Here is a 17861-nt window from a genome sequence, read left to right on the forward strand (position 1 = left end):
AGGACCTCTCTTTCTTTGCTGGTAAGTTATCCAGTTACGGGATATGTAACAACTTGGGGTTTCTCGTCTCGGGATTTGACACCAAATTGGGAGGCCAGTGAATCGGGCTTGTAAGTCCAAAACTTGAATCTGGTTACGCGGGTAGCCAGACGGGAAACCAGCAAAGATGGACGTGGGTGAGTTTATGAAAAACCCGACTGTGGGGGCGCTAGAGGCGGCCACCAAATCAGACTTGTTAAATTTAGCGAAGGGGTTGAACCTCGCAGAAGTGAGGTCGTCCATGAAAAAGCGGGAGGTACGAAGGACCGTAACTCAGTATTACAAGAAAGGAGATAGGAAGAGGGAAAGCCGCAGTCCCTATTGGGTGTGCCGTGGTAATCCGTAAATCGACCAGAGAGCCGAGGGTAGACAGAGTGCGAGAAGGCTCTGAGAGTTGTCTGTCCCACGGAACCATGTCTGTGACGGAGGGAGACACATCTGTTCCCGTACGAATCTGGAGGGACACGGGAGCTGAACTGTCTCTGATTAGCCGTAAGGTACTAGAATTTGGCCAGAAAACTGGCATGGTAAAGGTGGAAGGGATAAATAAAAGGATGGAAATGGTGTCCTTATATAAGTTCATTCTGGATTGTGAGCTGGTGTATGGAAACAGGAAGGGGTTAGGCAGGAAAGTTGAAGAAGGAATGTAGGGGGAAAGCACTATGTGCAGTAGAAGAAGGCAGAATCTTGAGAGAGGTGATAGGCAGCTGGAGGAGGAGCTAGAGTGAAAATGGGATGTGGATGGGGGAAGGGAGAGGGAGGGAATTACTGCAAGTTGGAGAATTCAGTGTTCATGCTAGTGTTCAGCCTGATTGCTGTATTGTATTGTTGGACTTGTATTCACCTTGAATTGGCCATTCCTTGTGAAGGAACTTACAGGCAGCATAGATCCATGAAAGGAGAGTTTCACTGTTTGGTTACTAAGGGACCAGAGCTCGCAGTCTCAAAAATAAGGAGTTGGCTGCATAGGACTGCGATTACAAAGGAATTTTATTATTGAGAAGGAAGTGAATCTTTGGAATTCTCTGTCTGGGAGAATTGTGGAGGTTCAGCCATCGAAGTTATTCAAGGTACATTGCTAGATTTGTTGAAATTAAGGAATCAAGGACATGGGGATTAATGCAGCAATGTGTGCTCAAATAGCTCTGCTCAAAGTTGAGAGAAAAAGTTTTTAAAACCACACCACCGTTCTCTGTAGGATCGCAATTTCTAAGCAGGAAGCACACCCACCCACCTTGCAAACTACTGCATTATCACTTTGTAGTTGAGTATACCCACACAGCTGGGGATGTCTAGGTAACAGAGAGCAAATTGGAGTCATCCTAATGGTGCTTGCAAAATCAGCACAGCTGGTCTTAAAGCCATCCTTTTTCCTCGCCTATCTGCACACTTTGATAGAAAGTTCCTTGATACAAGAGAGAAAGTGGCCGGTAACAATGACCAGTTGGCAAAAGAATCTGATGACTGGTACCTTTTTTATAGTTAGCAGCTAATATACTATTATAAAAGAGCATTTTCTCGTTTATTATTACACCTACAGAATCAATAAGAACTACGGTTCTGTAAAAAAGATTTGGAAAGATTAGGTGACAAAGCTATTAAGTGGACTTGGTGAAGAATTACCCACAATTCTTCAGTGATGAGTTAGCATCTGTCTCCAAATAGAAATTCTATATACGGAAGTGCCTGACAAGATCGAAGCAAGGCTAGGAAAATGCAATTAATGGGTCTCTAAGCAATTGACCATTGTGCACGTTAAGAGAACAAGCCATAGAATATCTCCTGTGATGCTCTGTATCACTGCATCAGAGGTAGAAGTAATGGTTTGTTTGGTATGTCAGGAGAAGAGCTTAAAAAATGTACCAAAGAGTTTATGATTCATGGTGTGAATTTCTTGATGAAGAACAGACATCCTCACTAATTTTTCTCATAGATCTTCCTCATTGTAAATTAGTTAATAAATTGAACTATTAATGTTAAGATAACCTGAGATAACTTTTGTTAGCAGTTATCAAAAGCAGACTTTCCTCAATTTTATTGATGGCCCAGGTGTTTTAGTTCCGTTAAAATTCCAGAATGAATACTTGAAAGTGATGAATAGTAACCCTTGACAGCTGGCAAAATCCAGGACCGAGGCGTTTCTTGCTGTCAAAGGTTTTTTGGCCATTCTACGGATAGGTTTCTGGCCATACTATCAAATGAAGTTCTGTAGCCATACAGATTTCGCTGTTTAAGGATCTGGATTTGCTTAGCAGCAAAACAACTTCAGAGGGATTAGGTATTTAAGTATTGTGAATGGGTTTATGTGAGATGCAGGTGCAGTGACAACCTTCTAGATTTGTTTCAAGATGTTATAAGACAGAGACATCATTTACCCCTTTCATGCTTTTTCACTATGTTGTTTATTTTTTTTTGTTAATATATCTTCCATCTGCTTTTACCTCTCTAGATACAACTCTACTACAGGAGCTTTCTCAGGAAAAAGTATCAGAAGAGAAACTCAGATCACTGGCTGAAAAACAAGCAGAGGACTTGATGCATGCTATTAGATGTAAGCTAAAGAATGATATAGAAAGTAAAATGAGAATTAATCCCTCTGGGAATAATATTTGTTTAGAATGGTCAGAATTCACTCATGGTCTCTGCTTATAACATGCTTCAGGGTGATAATGCTGAATTTGAAGATTATATATTTCAGTTTCTCATTCAGGACAAGCAGAAATTAGATTAAAGAAGAGAAATTAAAATAGATACTTTAAACTAAATAAATCATTTAAATCAATGTAATTAAATTAAAACCCACTTTACTTGTGCCAGGTTACCTTCCACTATTTAGCTAGATCATTGCTAATATTTTACTTAAGTACCATTTTCCTACATCAATTCCATCTTATCATCTTAATGTCTGCTTGTCCTTACCCTGACTAAACCTGGCAACTGAGCTTCTATGAGACATGTAAAAGACTGGATGCGGGAAGTTTGGAGCAAAACACAAAATGCTGAAATTACTACCTTCTACCCCTTCTCCCTCCTCCCCCACTCACCTTTTTACACTGGCTATCTCACTTCTTTCTTTCCAGTTCTGATGAAGAGTCTTCACCCAAACATCCATTTCCTTTCTTAAGTGCTGTCTGATCCACTAAGTTCCTAGAGCATTTTGTATGTTGCAGTTGTGTTTTTATAGCCCCATTGGTCAAAGATTGACTACCCTCCATGCGAAGAAATTTAATCTCATCTGTCATTAATAGCCAACCCCTGTGAGACTGTGGCCCTTAGTTCTATATGCCTGTCAGTGAAAGCATCATTCCTGGACCTGATCTGTCAAGCCCTGTAAGAATTTTACATGGTTCCGTGAAACTACCTCTCATTTTCATGAACATAAATATTGGCCCAATTTTCTTAATTCCCTTTTATGGCACAATACCACACTCTATTCCGTGAATGAATCTGATAAACCTTTAAACACAAGAGATTTGCAGATGCTGTAAATTCAGAGTAACACATACAATATGTTGGTGGATCTATTACCATTTAACAGGTCAGGCAGCATCTATCGAAAGGACTAAACAATTGATGTTGCAGGCTGAGACTTCATTATGAGTGGAAAGGAAGAAGCCAGATTAAGAAGGTGACCTGAAACATAGACTGTTTATTTCTTTTCATAGATGCTGCTGCATGTGCTGAGTACTTCCAGCATTTTGTAGGTGTTACTCCAGTAAACTGTTGCTGCATCATTCTACTGCAAGTAAATTGTTGCTTGGTTTGGGAGATTTGATGTGCATATGATATTTCACCCATGATTTCACTAGGGCCAGTTTTAAAAAGCAAGCAGGATCTATAAAAGTAAGTTTTTAAGTGGAGCGGTCATTGCATGAGTGGGGCAGGATTAGAGTGAGGAACTGAGACTTTGTTTCAAGAAGCAGAAATCTGAGGTTTCTGTCAAGTTTCTGTTTCTAGCTGAAGTAGTGAAAATGGATCCCAGAATAGTGGTGTGCTCTTCTTGTGTGATGCGGGAAATCTGGGAAACCTCCAATGTACCTGATAGCTGCATCTGTGAGCGGTGCTTCTGGGAGCAGCTCCTTTTAGAGTCTGTTGGGGAACTGGAACTGGATTAACAACAGATCATTCAAAAGTAAGAGGAGTTCATAGATAGGTTCTACAGTGAGGCAGACACACCTAAATTGCAGGTAGTGAATAGACAGATAGTGCAGGGTACTCCTGTGGCCATTCCTCTCAATAACAAGTATACTGCTTTGGATACTGTTGGGAGAGAACAAGTTGGTACTGAGTCTGGCTCTCTGGCTCAGAGGAGAATGGTGGTGATAGAGGATTTAATAGTTAGGGAAACATTCAGAAGACTCTGTGGACATTTAAAAGAGTCCAAAATGGTGTGTGCCAGCCTCCAATGTGCCAGATTCATATAGGTACCAATGACATGGATAGGAAAAGGAGTGAGGTTCTAAATAGTGAATATAGGGATCTAGGGAGGAAGCTGAAAGGCAGGATCATTGAAATTCTTCTGGAGAAGGTATGTCATGCACAAGAGGATCAATTACACCTCAACTCAGTGGGGATCAATATCACTGTGGGTAGGTTTACCAGAACTGTTGGCAAGAGTTAAACTATTGGGGAGAGGATAGGTGGACACAGAAAGGGGAAATTGAGGTAGAAAACAGCTATAATCAATGAATTATAGAGCACACTCAAAGGGCTAAATGGCCTACTCCTGCCCCTATACCTTGTATTCTTTCCTTCTCATGTTTTTAACTAACTGTATTTGAACAACAATGCATATTTGTCTGAAGGACATTTGTGAACCAATTGTGTGTTTTTTTTTACATTCTAACATAGAACTACGCCTTATATTACTAAATTGATTGGATTTAATTTGAAGGTAAACTGACAACCTTTAGGTCGCTGATCCTTTGTAGTGATCAATATAATACCATTCTTTAACAAGTAAATCAGGAGCAAACACGAGGAAATCTGCAGATGCTGGAAATTCAAACAACAACACACACAAAATGCTGGTGGAACACAGCAGGACAGGCAGCATCTATAGGGAGAAGCACTGTTGACGAAGTGCCTGACGAAGGGTCTCGGCCCGAAACATCGACAGTGCTTCTCCCTATAGATGCTGCCTGGCCTGCTGTGTTCCACCAGCATTTTGTGTGTGTTGTTAAGTAAATCAGGATACTGTTTTCTTGTATAGCAACATTTCAAAAACAAAGCTGCCTTTTAAATGGTAATTGAAACATTAGCAATTAAAAATTACTTTCTTGCGTCTTCATTTTTGAAAGCAAGTTTTCTGTACTTGTTTGATATTGTAAATAGAAAACACCAGGTTTATGTGCATTGTTTTCTTTCCTTTGAACAAGATTTGAAATGTTTTGCTCTACACCCATTTGGAAAAATGGTTTTTCTGCACTAATATTCAAGATTTAATTTGCCCAAATATCTAAGGTAGTTATTTAGTAAAATTAATTTCTTATGGCTGTTATATTTAATGCCTTTTAAGGCATTGTGACATTTTTATTGTACACCATTTTGAATGTGTCCATGTCTTGTGGCTGGAATTTCTGATAAGGCACACAGAGGTAATATAAGTGTCAAACAGCAGACTTTGGGTCGTTAATCAGGGTGCTTGGAATCAGATTCCATGTTTGTTTTATTGTCTGTATAAGCTGTTCCATTTTATCATGTGTCGGCTCTTGATTGATGACAGTTATTGCAGTTTGTGTAGTCTGCAGGAAAAAAACAGAAATTAGTTTTCTGTTTTGAGAGGAAAAATTTATGTCATGCATTCACCATCCTTGTTATAAGCATAACTAAAGGACCCAAGAAAAAAGAAAGCATTTTTTTTCGTTTATGTATTCACAGTACTGGGCTTTATTGTTGGTTGTTCATTGACAACATCAATTTTGACTTTTAGGCAATTGGTATACTTCACATTTGTACCCATGACTCTGAATTCTGGGATTTTCATGGGTAAAATTAATATTTACTAGCCTCTGTCCTTTATGTGACTTTAGAAAAGATGCTCTCTGTAAACTTAAAGTGAAAAATCCTAGCAATTATGCTTTTTACAGAGATGCTAGTGCACAGATGTAATAGACAAGTATAAGAATGGTTCTTGCATTCAAGAAACAAATTGACAATGGTTACAAAATTGCAGCAAGTGATTCATTAAATAATTTTGTAGATATACAAATTAAATTAACATATCCATAATCGTTATCCTTGAGGAAACATCTCCCTAGAGTTGGGAGCAGTTAAGAAAATCAAAGTGTGTGTACACACAAAGTACGATTTTAGAATCGTTTTTTAAATGCTGCCATTCAAATGACCATGTTGTGTTAAGTATAGCCTCATAGATGTTGTTACTTTTGGAATGTCTTTACCTTCTGAATGAAACTAATTGTAAAACAGAAAGAAAAAAAACATTGATTTATTTACTCCTGAGTACTGTATTTTCATTACATGTCGCGTGTCTCCTTTATTAACATGAAAGTTGGATGGTACATGCCATGATCTTGGTGTAAATGACAAAATACAAAAATGCAGCAATGACTTGAGAGTGGATGTGGAGTATCATCAAGATACTAGTTAAGATGGGTAATTATTTTAGCAAATCAATGTGTTTTGGTTTTATGTGAATTTAAACATGTGCATCTTTCAATAGTTCCTAAAGTTCAGGCTATTATCTATTCTACGTGCTCAATTTACCCTGAGGAGAATGAAGAAGTAGTGAAGCCAGTATTGGGAAAGAAACTAGAAGGAAGCAAAGTCCAATCTTACAGGTACATTAAACATGAACTATCTCTTGTACACGTACAAATAGAATCACAACTTTAAATATTATGCTATTACAATAATAATCTACATCTGTTTTTCACTGTTTATTTCTACATGGCATTTTTAAGTTCTCAGTAATTTATTTAATCATTACTGAAGGCCCATGGAAGATACTGAGTTTATGTAGTTTTCATTACAAATCATTGGTAATTATTCAGTTTCTGAAGAGACATTCCTGGCATTGTTCCATATGATAATTAGCAAATTTCCAAGCAGTTCTGAGAAATATTTTAAGAGTCTCATTTCAATTCTTGTGCTTTCAGGTAGGACTAGCAGTGTGTATCTTACATGGCCTATAGACAGAGTTGAATATTGCCCAGAATCTCCTAACAAGGACAAATTTAATTTGACCATATGCCTCTTTTTCAGTCTGCTTCCAAATGACTAGCAAATTGATTGCCTTGAAGTAGCACTAGATCTGTTAATTTTGGGTTCTGCCCGAACTGTTACATCAGGTTTAGGCCTTTCGCAGCCTTGTTCAGAAATTGACATAGTGAATGTGAGAGAAGTAATCAACCACATGTGATGAGTCTGTATTTCCCCGAGTATGGTTTCAAAGAGATTGAGGAGAATTAAAATTATTGGCATCAAAAAGAAAATTCTCCCTAGTTTCCTGTCATTTTTGACATTAAGCAAGATGGCTGCTGAAGGTGAGGTTATATAAACCCAGGGCCTAATAACAGCTGGAAAGGACAGATAATAAAGCTATACTTCCTCCAAGTTTGATACTTCTAATTGTGGGCAAAGGACGGTAGACTAGATCCTTCACCAAACTTTTGTTTGGTCATTGTAGTAAAGAGCAATCCTTTTTGCTTCAATTGCAACACACTAGAAAATAGTTGATTGAGTCTTTGTTAAACATGTATACTTTTAAACTTATCCCCTTAAAAGTATACATTTTGTTGTACCATGGTAAAGGTTTAGAACTAATTGTTCTTTAGAGCAGCATAATTTGAGTCAAAGAAGTTAACCAGAATTGTCAAGAGTACCAGTGAGATTTTGTCATGTTTGGTTACTGTTCAGAGAGGTTCTGAAAAGGCATTCTGTGTAGAAGCATATCCTTGTAACATCTGCTTCACAAGATTGCCCTATTGATAACAGATACTATTCTTCATCTAGAACTATACCTCTTAACAAAATGAAATTTTGAATTGATTGGCTCTTACAAGGCATCCAATGTAAATATGAGATCAGCAAATAAAAATACTGAAGATTACAAAGGGAAATATCTTAATTGCTTTCCTTCAGGAAGATTGACACAGCTACAGAGCTTTAACAATTTGGCAGATTCATCAAGACTAAATTATTACTTAACAGAATATTCACCTGATCTACGCCCATCATAATTTTGATACCTCTAAGATAATCCCTCATTCTCCTACACTCCACGAAAAATAGTCCTAACCTATTCAACCTTTCCCTAACACTCAGGTCCTTAATTCTTGGCAACATCCTTAGAAATTTTCTTTGCACTTTTTCAAGCTTATTGGTAACTTAGGTGACCGGAACTGCACAGTCAAATTTGACTTCTTCACTGTTTTACAACTTCAACATAACATTCCAAATCCTGTACTCAGTGCTCTATTTTATGAAGGCCAATTTGCCAAAAGTTCCCTTTATGACACTATCTACAGGAAAGATTCTAGCAAGGATAAAGCATGATTGGCAGAAGGCAGAGAGTGGGAATAAAGGGGGCCTTTTCTGGTTGGCTACCAGTGACTAGTGGTGTTCCACAGGGGTCTGTGTTGGGACCAGTTCTTGTTATGTTATATGTCAACGATTGGATGATAGAATTGATGGCTTTGTGGCCAAGTTTGCAGACACTATGAAGACAGGTGGAGGGGCAGGTAGTTTTGAGGAAGTAGAGAGGCTACAGAAGGACTTAGGAGAATGGGCAAAGAAATGGCAGAAGGATTAGTGTCGGGAAGTGTAAGGTCATGCACTTTGGCAGAAGAAATGAAAAGGTTGACTATTTTCTAAATGGAAAGAAAATACAAAAAAAAACTGAGATGTAAAGGGACTTGGGAGTCCTTGTACAAGATTCCCTGAAGGTTAATTTGCAGGTTAAGTCTGTGGTGAGGAGGACAAGTGAGATGTTAGCATTCATTTCAAGAAGACTAGAATATGAAAGCAAGGAAATAATGCTGAGACTTTATAAAGCACTGGTGAGGCCTCACTTTAGTATTGTGTGCAGGTTTGGGCCCCTTGGAAAGGATGTACTGATACTGGAGAAGGTTCAAAGGAGGCTCACGAAAATGATTCCCGGATTGAATGTCTTGTCATATGAAGAGTATTTGATGGCTCTAGGCCTGTATTGACTAGAATTCAGAAAAATAAGAGGTGGCCTCATTGAAACATATTGAATGGTAAAAGGTCTTGATCGAGTGGATGTTTCCTGTGATGGGGGGGGGGGGGTGGTGTCTAGGACCAGAGGACACAGCTTCAGAATAGAGGGGCACCCTTTTAGAATGGAGATGAAGAGTAATTTCTTTAAACAGAGTGATGAATCTGTGGAATTCTTTGCCACAGGCAGCTGTGGAGCCAAGTCTTTATGTATATTTAAGGCAGAGATTGATAGAATCTTGAATGGTCAGGGCATGAAGGGATTCGGGGAGAAGGCAGGAGATAGGGGCTGAGAGGAAAATTGGATCAACCACGACGAAATGGTGGAGCCGATGCAAACAGCCTAATTCTGCTCCTATATCTAATGATCTTATGGTCCATTTCCATAAGCCAAACTGTAAAGATTCTAATTCAAATATTAGTCCATTTAAATTGTGCGCAGGAAAGTAAGGTATCTCCAGAACTTGTTTTGGAAAATATAGTCTTGCAGCACTTTATTATATTCCTTTTAACACGTTAATTAATTGCTAACTATTGAGAAACCAGATTTGAGAAGAAGCCAGATCTGATAGGGTGTGGCCCTCTGCCACACCCTCCAAAATTGTCCAAACCACTATTCTGTCAACCAGGAATATTTCAACGGTTACTTAAAAACTACTAAAACCATTACAAATATCAAGTATTTTATATAAAAAATATTATTTGCTTGGATCCCAAGATCAGTTCTCCTTTGAAATTCCTTTGAGAAGCAAAATGCTTCAGTGGTTGGAATTACTATAACTTTGTTCCCTTGTTAGATGTGGGTTCTAATGTTGGAACACTTCTGTAAAACTCCAAACACAAGTTCATAACACATTGTTTCATATTTGCATGAAAATCCCAACCAAAATTGTCATGAACTGCTTGGGGATGTGCTGACAATTGAGTGGGTTAAGACCAACTTTTTCCCGTAATCAAGGTTATTAAATCGGTGCATATCTCTAGACTTTTTCTTGAAATCTACAGTGTTTCCAATAATCATTTGTACTCTGTGAGAGCTTAAACATTTTCCTGTGGACTGACATGGTGAAATAGTATTACTTCACAGGAGTTAGAACTGATATTTACTAATTTCATTCCAGGTCAATCTGCTTGATCAATAAGATTCAGTATGGATGTACTGTCTTAACACAAGCTTTGACTTCACTCATTTCTGTTTCTTGCAGGCTAAGTGCTCCTGTTATTCCTTTGTGTTGTCCAGCAGAAATAACTTGTGCTTCAGATAAATTCTTAAAGATTCAACCATCGGAACAAGTCAATGGCTGTTTTATTGCTGTATTAACTCGAGAGGTAGGTTACATAGTTAGGTGTAAGAAAATTACTATTTTTATCTTTGTCTCAGCTGCAATTCAGATTCAAATATGGTAAGCAGGTACTGTTGAATTAAGGAATTAAATGGCTTTGTAAATGCAACAAGAGGAATGTCATAGTGATCCTTTGGAAATCACTGGTTACATTACAGAATGTTGGGGGTAGCTTGGATAATAGATGAGGTAAAAGTGGATATAGGAGCATTGCAAAGGCTGAGTCTGCTTTTAGTAAATATGGCACCTGACCTAAATGTGAGGCATCATAGCTTTGAATAAAGTGAGGATGGAAACTAGAAGCATTTGCCATAAATTTTTCAGTCCCCTTTAGACACTAGAGGTGAAAAATTTAGAAACAGTCTCAAAATAACGGGTCAGGCATTGAGAGTCACGGTTAGAGGAAATTTCTTCATCTGACAATTTATTATCTGAAGACTCACTTGCTATTTATCGGAGACAAAGACTGATTAATTTTTGGATAGCAAACCAATTAAAGGATATTGATTTGGTGCAGGAGGTAGTAGTAAAGTCAATCGCCATCTTTTTGAATGGTGGAGCAAATTTGAGCTTTTACTGCTTCTATTTATTATATTGTGATGGAAAAAATCATTATGTATTCAAATTATTATTACAGCAATGATTTTTGAGTGCCGTTTATGATGTGAACAGTATACTGGCACAGAATTAATTTAATTAGCCTGAAGCATCTCACTATGACAGCAGTAGTTTTTATTCTGCAGATACAACCAATACTTGATGCTGCATAGTCAGACTGACATTCTGATCCTCATTGCATTGGCAGTACATTATCTTGCCACAGCACACATAACACAGTCAGTACAATTTTCAGCAAATGAACTGCAACCGTGTGGAAATATTTTTCACAGTGACTTACAGAATATTCAGAAATCAGCAATCAGAGCTAGATAGTTGTTAATCCTTTGCTGTTGTGATTTTCTGTAGGACTTGAGGTAAAGGATGATTAATTAATGAATAGCTTTCAACCGGACAAGTTGTAGCCTAAGTCAACTCATCGCAATATAATTAGTACAGGCCAGAATTTCATAACTGCCTATATTCTGTACATGGTGACAACAAATAATGGAAATACTCAGCAGACTAGTCAGCAACTACAAAGAAAATATTTTCTGATGAAGGTCATCAATCTGAAATGCGAAATAAGTTTCTTTTTACAGATGCTGCTGAGAATTTCCAGAATTTTGTGCTTTCGTTGCAGATTTTATTTCAGATTTCTATATGTTTTTGCATTACAATTACAGTATGACTCAGAGATCTGAGCACAGAACACAAAGGTGGGAATCAAATGTCAACATTGTCTCTCCTCCTTGCTACCTGACCCACTGACTATCCTCAACATTTTCTTTTTTTTATTTTAGGTTTGCAGCAGCTGCAATTTTTACATCATCTACAGAGCTAGCTAGTAACTAACTCAGTAGGTAGATAGGCAACAGGGGGCTTTATCTGGTAACTAACTTACTAGGTATCCAGGTAACAAGGGGTTTCAGTAACATAAATATCATCTGCACTGATTTGATCATATCGATATTTAAAAGATAATTTGGAGCGTCTAGTGCATTGAAAAAGTCTACTTGCTCATTGGTAAATACTTTTATTATTTGTTCTTAGCATATCACTGAATGTTTTTGTTTGTTTTAAGTCACTGTGATAGAGGCATGGTAGATCTTCTGTTTTTATCTATTGCAATGCTTATGTCCCTGAAGTGCAAAGATGTCCCCAAAAATGTTTGATAGGAAACAGAAACTTTTGACCAAGTGATAATGAATGAATAATACGAGAAAGTCTGGAGGTGCTGGAAGTTCAAAGCAATACAGCAGGCTGGGCAGCATCTAGGGGAAAGGGTAAACAGTAAGTGTAAGGGTGAACGTTTCAGGCTGAGTCTCCTCAATGGGACTGAAGAGGAAGGGGAGAAGTCAGAGTAATGTGGAGGGGAGAGGAGAGGAGAGGGGAGGAAGAAATACAAGATGGTAGGTGATAGGTGAAAATGGGAGAGGAGAAAGGGCTTCTAGGTAAAGAGCTGGGAAGTTGATAGGAGAAAGAGGTACAGTTCTGGAGGAGGGGGAGTCTGATGGGAGAGGACGACCATGGATGAAAAGGAAGAGGGAACAGCACCAGAGGGAGGTGATGGGCAAGTAAGGTGATAAGGTGAGTGAGAGAAATAGGAACAGGGAATTACCAGAATTTAGAGAAATTGATGTTCATGCCATCAGATTAGAAGCTACTCAGATGGAATATAAGGTGTTGCTCCTCCAACCTGAGCGTGGCCTCATCATGGCAGTAGAGGAGGTCATGGACTGACGTGTTGGAATGGGAATGGGAAGTAGAATTGGAATCCGTGGCCACCGGGAGATCTCGCGTTTTGTGGCAGAGTGAAGTTGCTCAGTGAAGCGATCTCCCAATCTACATCAGGTCTCATTGGTATAAAGGAGGCCTGAACAATATGAAAGAGCAGTAAGTGGATTTGTATTTTAAAAAGTAACTTGCAAGTAATGGTGTTTCTTGAAACCTTTGTTTCCAGGGGTATTGTGTTTGTGAAAGAAAATTTTCCAGAAACTAACTTGACCAATGAGGGATCTAATAATTGTAATTTTGTTAATTTAAAGCGAGACCCTTCAGCTGCAGTATCTGTAAAGGATGTTTTGGCTCGAGCAGCAGCAAAGGGATTACTGGAAGGCGTTGAGGTGGCCAAAACTCGTAAGAAGGAAGAAAAGAGAAAGAAAAACAAAGTATTTACACCAAAAATTGGATCTTTTGGTGGAACTCAGTCAAAGATCACTGAATTCTTAAATGAACAGAAATCAGTTTCAGATAGTGCAAGTTCTCCAGCAAGCCGGGCATTAAACTCCACAGTGAGCCAGTCATTATCCAGAACCGTGAACAGTGGAACTGGGTCAAATATCAAGTTACCCCAAAAAATATCCATTCCTGCATTACCTGATAAAATGAAAAGGAATATTAGTAATGTATCTTCAATAGGAAGATTGTCAAGTAGAAAATCAAGCTCATCTGCATCAAAACAAGAGTTGAAGTTGGTGTTAAAGCCATTTGAGATGATGCTTCCTCCAGTCACAGTACGATATTTCAATTCACCTAAGGTTTCAAACCATGGTTACAATCAGCCTTACTTCTTTCAGTACCAAGGACTAGCTAGTCAGCCACCATTCCCATATTCACACAACTCATTTGTGACTTCGCTTGGTATGAAAAAGCAACGCGATCAAGGTATGTCCTTCTCCCCTAGGCAACCACGCCCTTGGCTCTAAGGTAAATCATGAACTGTAGCAAAGATGCTTTAAAATTTGAATTGCACACTGCCTTGGTTAAGTAATATAAATGATTTTAAAATGACATGTTGCTTAAACTTTGGAACGTTTCAACACCACACAAATAGCAATCTGGAGACTCACTGTTTTAAAAAAAAGTTCAGAACAAGTGAATAATCATATAACATTTATGAATGCAGCATTGCTACAATGCAACTGTTGAAATGTCCCAAGGTAAAGTACTGCAGAACAGTTACCTCAGTTAAAGCAAAACCCAGAACGAACCCTTTGAAAAGGTTCTTAAATAAGCATGCTTTCTCATTGTAATTATTTACATTCTTAAAATTAAATTATATACTGTGATTGGATGTCCAAAACAGTTACTAAGAATCATAATAACATGATTCAATTCAAATCCACTTGATCTTTCTTTCCTACATTGTTTGATGATGTGTATTAATAACTGAACAATTAAAATGGGACTGTATGCAGCTCCCATAGAGACGGCAAGGGAAAATGTATCTGCTACAGAAAATATTTATAGAGGCAAAGATTTCCTGGGAAGAGGTTGTCCCTAACCCTCTCCCTCAAATAATTATCTTAAGACTGTCAGCCTTAAATGGATGACCAAATGATCTTGATTTATGTATAGCACATGCTACAGTGATCTATCTAAAGAGCCTCCTGGGAATTAAAAAGAAACATCACATTAACATGTTTTAGTTCAGTTCCCCAGACTTATTTTAAAGAATAATATATTGTTGACTCTGTAAGAGTTGTGTTATTCTTGTATGTCAGCAATGACTGAGTGTTTTTTTTCTTTTGTAAGATTACTTTCCAATTTAGTCTTTGACAAGGTTAGGTGCAGTGTATTTTGAGGTACACAGCAACAGCATAGGTATTATTAGATCAGTTTTGCTCTTTGTGTTTCTCTTATCCTGGTCTATTTCAGATTGAAAGTCTTAGAAGGGTTGGTGGAGAAAAATAAAGTAATTGCTGCAAAATCTGCTGTCCAAATAGGAAATTGTCTTAATCCAGGTTATTTTAATGACTGGAGATTCCTCCTATTTTGCTTGAAAGTTGGGTGTTCGCTTAATATATTAGACAATCATCTGGATTGTGCAGAATCTAGCCATCTGCTTGCATTTGCTTCCATGTGCTTTCCCTACAGCAACATTTTTGTGCCCTATAGGACTGAATGAGCTGGAGATCAGCTTACTGTGACCATACCTTGAGGCAGGGACATCATGAGCTCTCCCCAATGGAATTCCAAAGAAAAGCTTCATACTAGTTAGGCCAGCTTGAATATTTTAAATTGTCTTGAATGCTGTAGAATTATATTGCAATAATTTACATTTATATCAAACATACATTTTCAAAACTAATGTTACAACATTAATTCAGATGATTTGCTATTGCTTTCATATTATAAAGTCAAAACATTGAAATGAAACAAGAAAGTGCTGGAAATATTCAGCAGACCAGGTATAATGAGCTAGATAACCTTCAGAATTTTATTTTTGTAATACAGATGCTAGCTGGTCTGTCATCATTTCCAGCATTTTCTGGTTTTACTCTCATCCCAACATGTAGTTTACTATCTAAACCCCATCTCGGCAGCTTTGCTGAATAATATTCTATCATGTGTTAACCTTTTTTGTGAGTGAGCTAACTTGTATAATGATCTTTCAGATGGGTTACTTAAAGCTTGTAAAGCAGCTGAAGAGATTCTTTCATCAAATTAAGTAGCATCAAGGACTTTCCCTTATTACAATAATAGCTTTATAAAATCACTTATCTGGGGTAAATGTTAGTCACTGCCATAATGATAAAGAACAAAGGCAGTTATTTGCCTGATACGTTTGTTTCATTTCCATCACTGCACCTCTGCTCTACTTGCAGTAACACTGCTGAGACTTTGTGTTGGGTTGATTGTCATTTTTGTAATGGTTGACAAAAAAAATCCCGAGGTTTGAGGTATGTGAGGCCTGTAGGAATTTCTTACCAATGAAATGTTTTATTCTATATCCTAGGAATATTCAATTTTTAAGCCTATTTTGCATTTGAATTTAGATGTAATATCTTTAATTTCACTTGGGACTGACATTTTAACCTACAAGAATTCATACTCTTTAGTGCCTCACTAATCTTTTAATGGAAATTCATTTATATCTCCTATCATTATTACCCCATATGTTTTATATGTTCTTAAGTTTTCTTGCAAGAAATTAAACCGTTAAAGTATTTAATCCTTGTAATAAACTTTAAAAAACTAATATTTTTGAAAGAAATTAAAGTTTATGAAATGTTTAGTTAATCAAACATAATGTTAGGTAAAAATAGGTTTCCTGGGTGACAGTGCCTTGTCTGATTCAGGGCAGAATATGATCAGCACATCACATTTTATTGGCTACATTTTAGATCTGCCATGATTTGTGGAATAAACCAAATCAAGAATACTATATTGGTTATTAAATGCTCATAATTATTTGCAAGTACCTTCAAATTACTGCAGCTCAACATACAAACATATATGAACATATTTCTTTTAAAAGCTTTGATGTTAAGTATTTAACTTGAAAAGAATCCAATTAAATTACCATAAAGATAATGAGGTGTAAATAAAATTAGTTTAATCCTGAACAACTGAGATCGATGGCAGCTTGAAGAGTGTAAAGAAAACGGGTCTAGGCAGGAGACATTGCCATCACAATCCCTTCAAGACAAAATTATTCAAAAATTGCAAATGAAATGCCACTTCATCTTTCTTGTATACAAGTTTCTTATCTAAATGTCTGTGAAATGTAATTACATTCAAACGTTATCACAAATCTCCATCTTTAAATAACATTCAGTAGTGTTAACAACGATTGATGGAAAAATCAACATAACTAACCGCAATGAAAAAAATTCATTTATAAATCTGTCGAGACTAATGAAAAGCAATTCGTAGTGAACTCTTGAAATAGTTGTAAGTGGTCGACTATTTATTACTATTCACACATTCTGATTCATTAAGTCTTGTAAAGATTTCTGTAGACCCCAAATGGTACACACCGTAGCTCAGCAATTATACCAGATATGTAAAGCAGAATTTATTTTATATAAATAAAATTAGAATTTTAGTTTTGTTTGTATATCATAGTGCATTTATTCCAGTGTGGAAGAACCAAGTACTAGCATTGGCATTCTCTTGCGGATCTGCAGTACCCTGTTTTTACTGTGTAAAATAGTTCTCCCTTCCCCCCCCCCACCCCATCACTTACACGCACAGTCTGCCAAGCCTTTTAACCCCAGACATTGAAGACATGCATTTGATTACTCTTCAAATATGTTCTATTGCAGTAAACATTCTTTCAGTTACTTCTTTAAAATAACATTACTAGAAGCTTGGTTATTTTCTAATGCTGTTGTTTCTAAGAAAGGCCCTAACCAATCTTGACTGTTTATTTTAACATTACTTTAATGCTGTATAAATGAAGTGTTATGAAGATTCCAAGTTTTTGCCAATGAAATAAGGAATAAAATTTATTCTTTTCACTAAGAAAACAAGTCACATGTGCTACATTGTGCACAAAATTCTGCCTATATTCTCTTCAATACATTATGATTGCGAGATATTTTATTGTATTGTGGTTTGAATAGGTTTGCACTTGTTTTCTTTGTATGCAGTATTACATTTGCGATTAAAATTGTAACAAATGCACACTTCCTTTGGATTATTTCTTTCTATACAAGTTTCATCAAACTATTTTACTGCCACAGATAAATTATTTCTCACAGCATACATTTATTCAGTATCTAATGGTGTATTTCAACTTCTAATTGAAAGTGAAATTTATAACTTTTAGGCATCAGAACTGCTCCTGGAAGCATGAAGCTACATGGCAGAATGTGCTCTGTGTTTACAGAGAAAGAACTGAAGGCTGTATGTTCTATGCAAATTAAAAGATTTGACGGCAGAATTTTCTGTAAG

The 17861-nt window shown here is 37.1% G+C and overlaps 1 protein-coding gene across 3 annotated transcripts in view; it reads left to right on the plus strand.

Annotated features, from left to right (window-relative positions):
* LOC132404706 (putative methyltransferase NSUN7) overlaps positions 1–17591 on the plus strand; it is a 107592-nt gene extending 90001 nt beyond the window's left edge. For all 3 annotated transcript variants that reach the window (XM_059989087.1, XM_059989085.1, XM_059989088.1), the window contains 4 exons: positions 2489–2590; positions 6722–6839; positions 10443–10566; positions 13226–17591. In XM_059989087.1, coding sequence (XP_059845070.1) covers positions 2489–2590; positions 6722–6839; positions 10443–10566; positions 13226–13885 — 1004 coding nt within the window. In that variant the 3' untranslated portion in view covers positions 13886–17591. The remainder of the gene's footprint in view (positions 1–2488; positions 2591–6721; positions 6840–10442; positions 10567–13225) is intronic.
* The last annotated feature ends 270 nt before the right edge of the window (positions 17592–17861 follow it).

Source organism: Hypanus sabinus, chromosome 14 (genome assembly GCF_030144855.1).
Source record: "Hypanus sabinus isolate sHypSab1 chromosome 14, sHypSab1.hap1, whole genome shotgun sequence".
Classification (NCBI taxonomy): domain Eukaryota; kingdom Metazoa; phylum Chordata; class Chondrichthyes; order Myliobatiformes; family Dasyatidae; genus Hypanus; species Hypanus sabinus.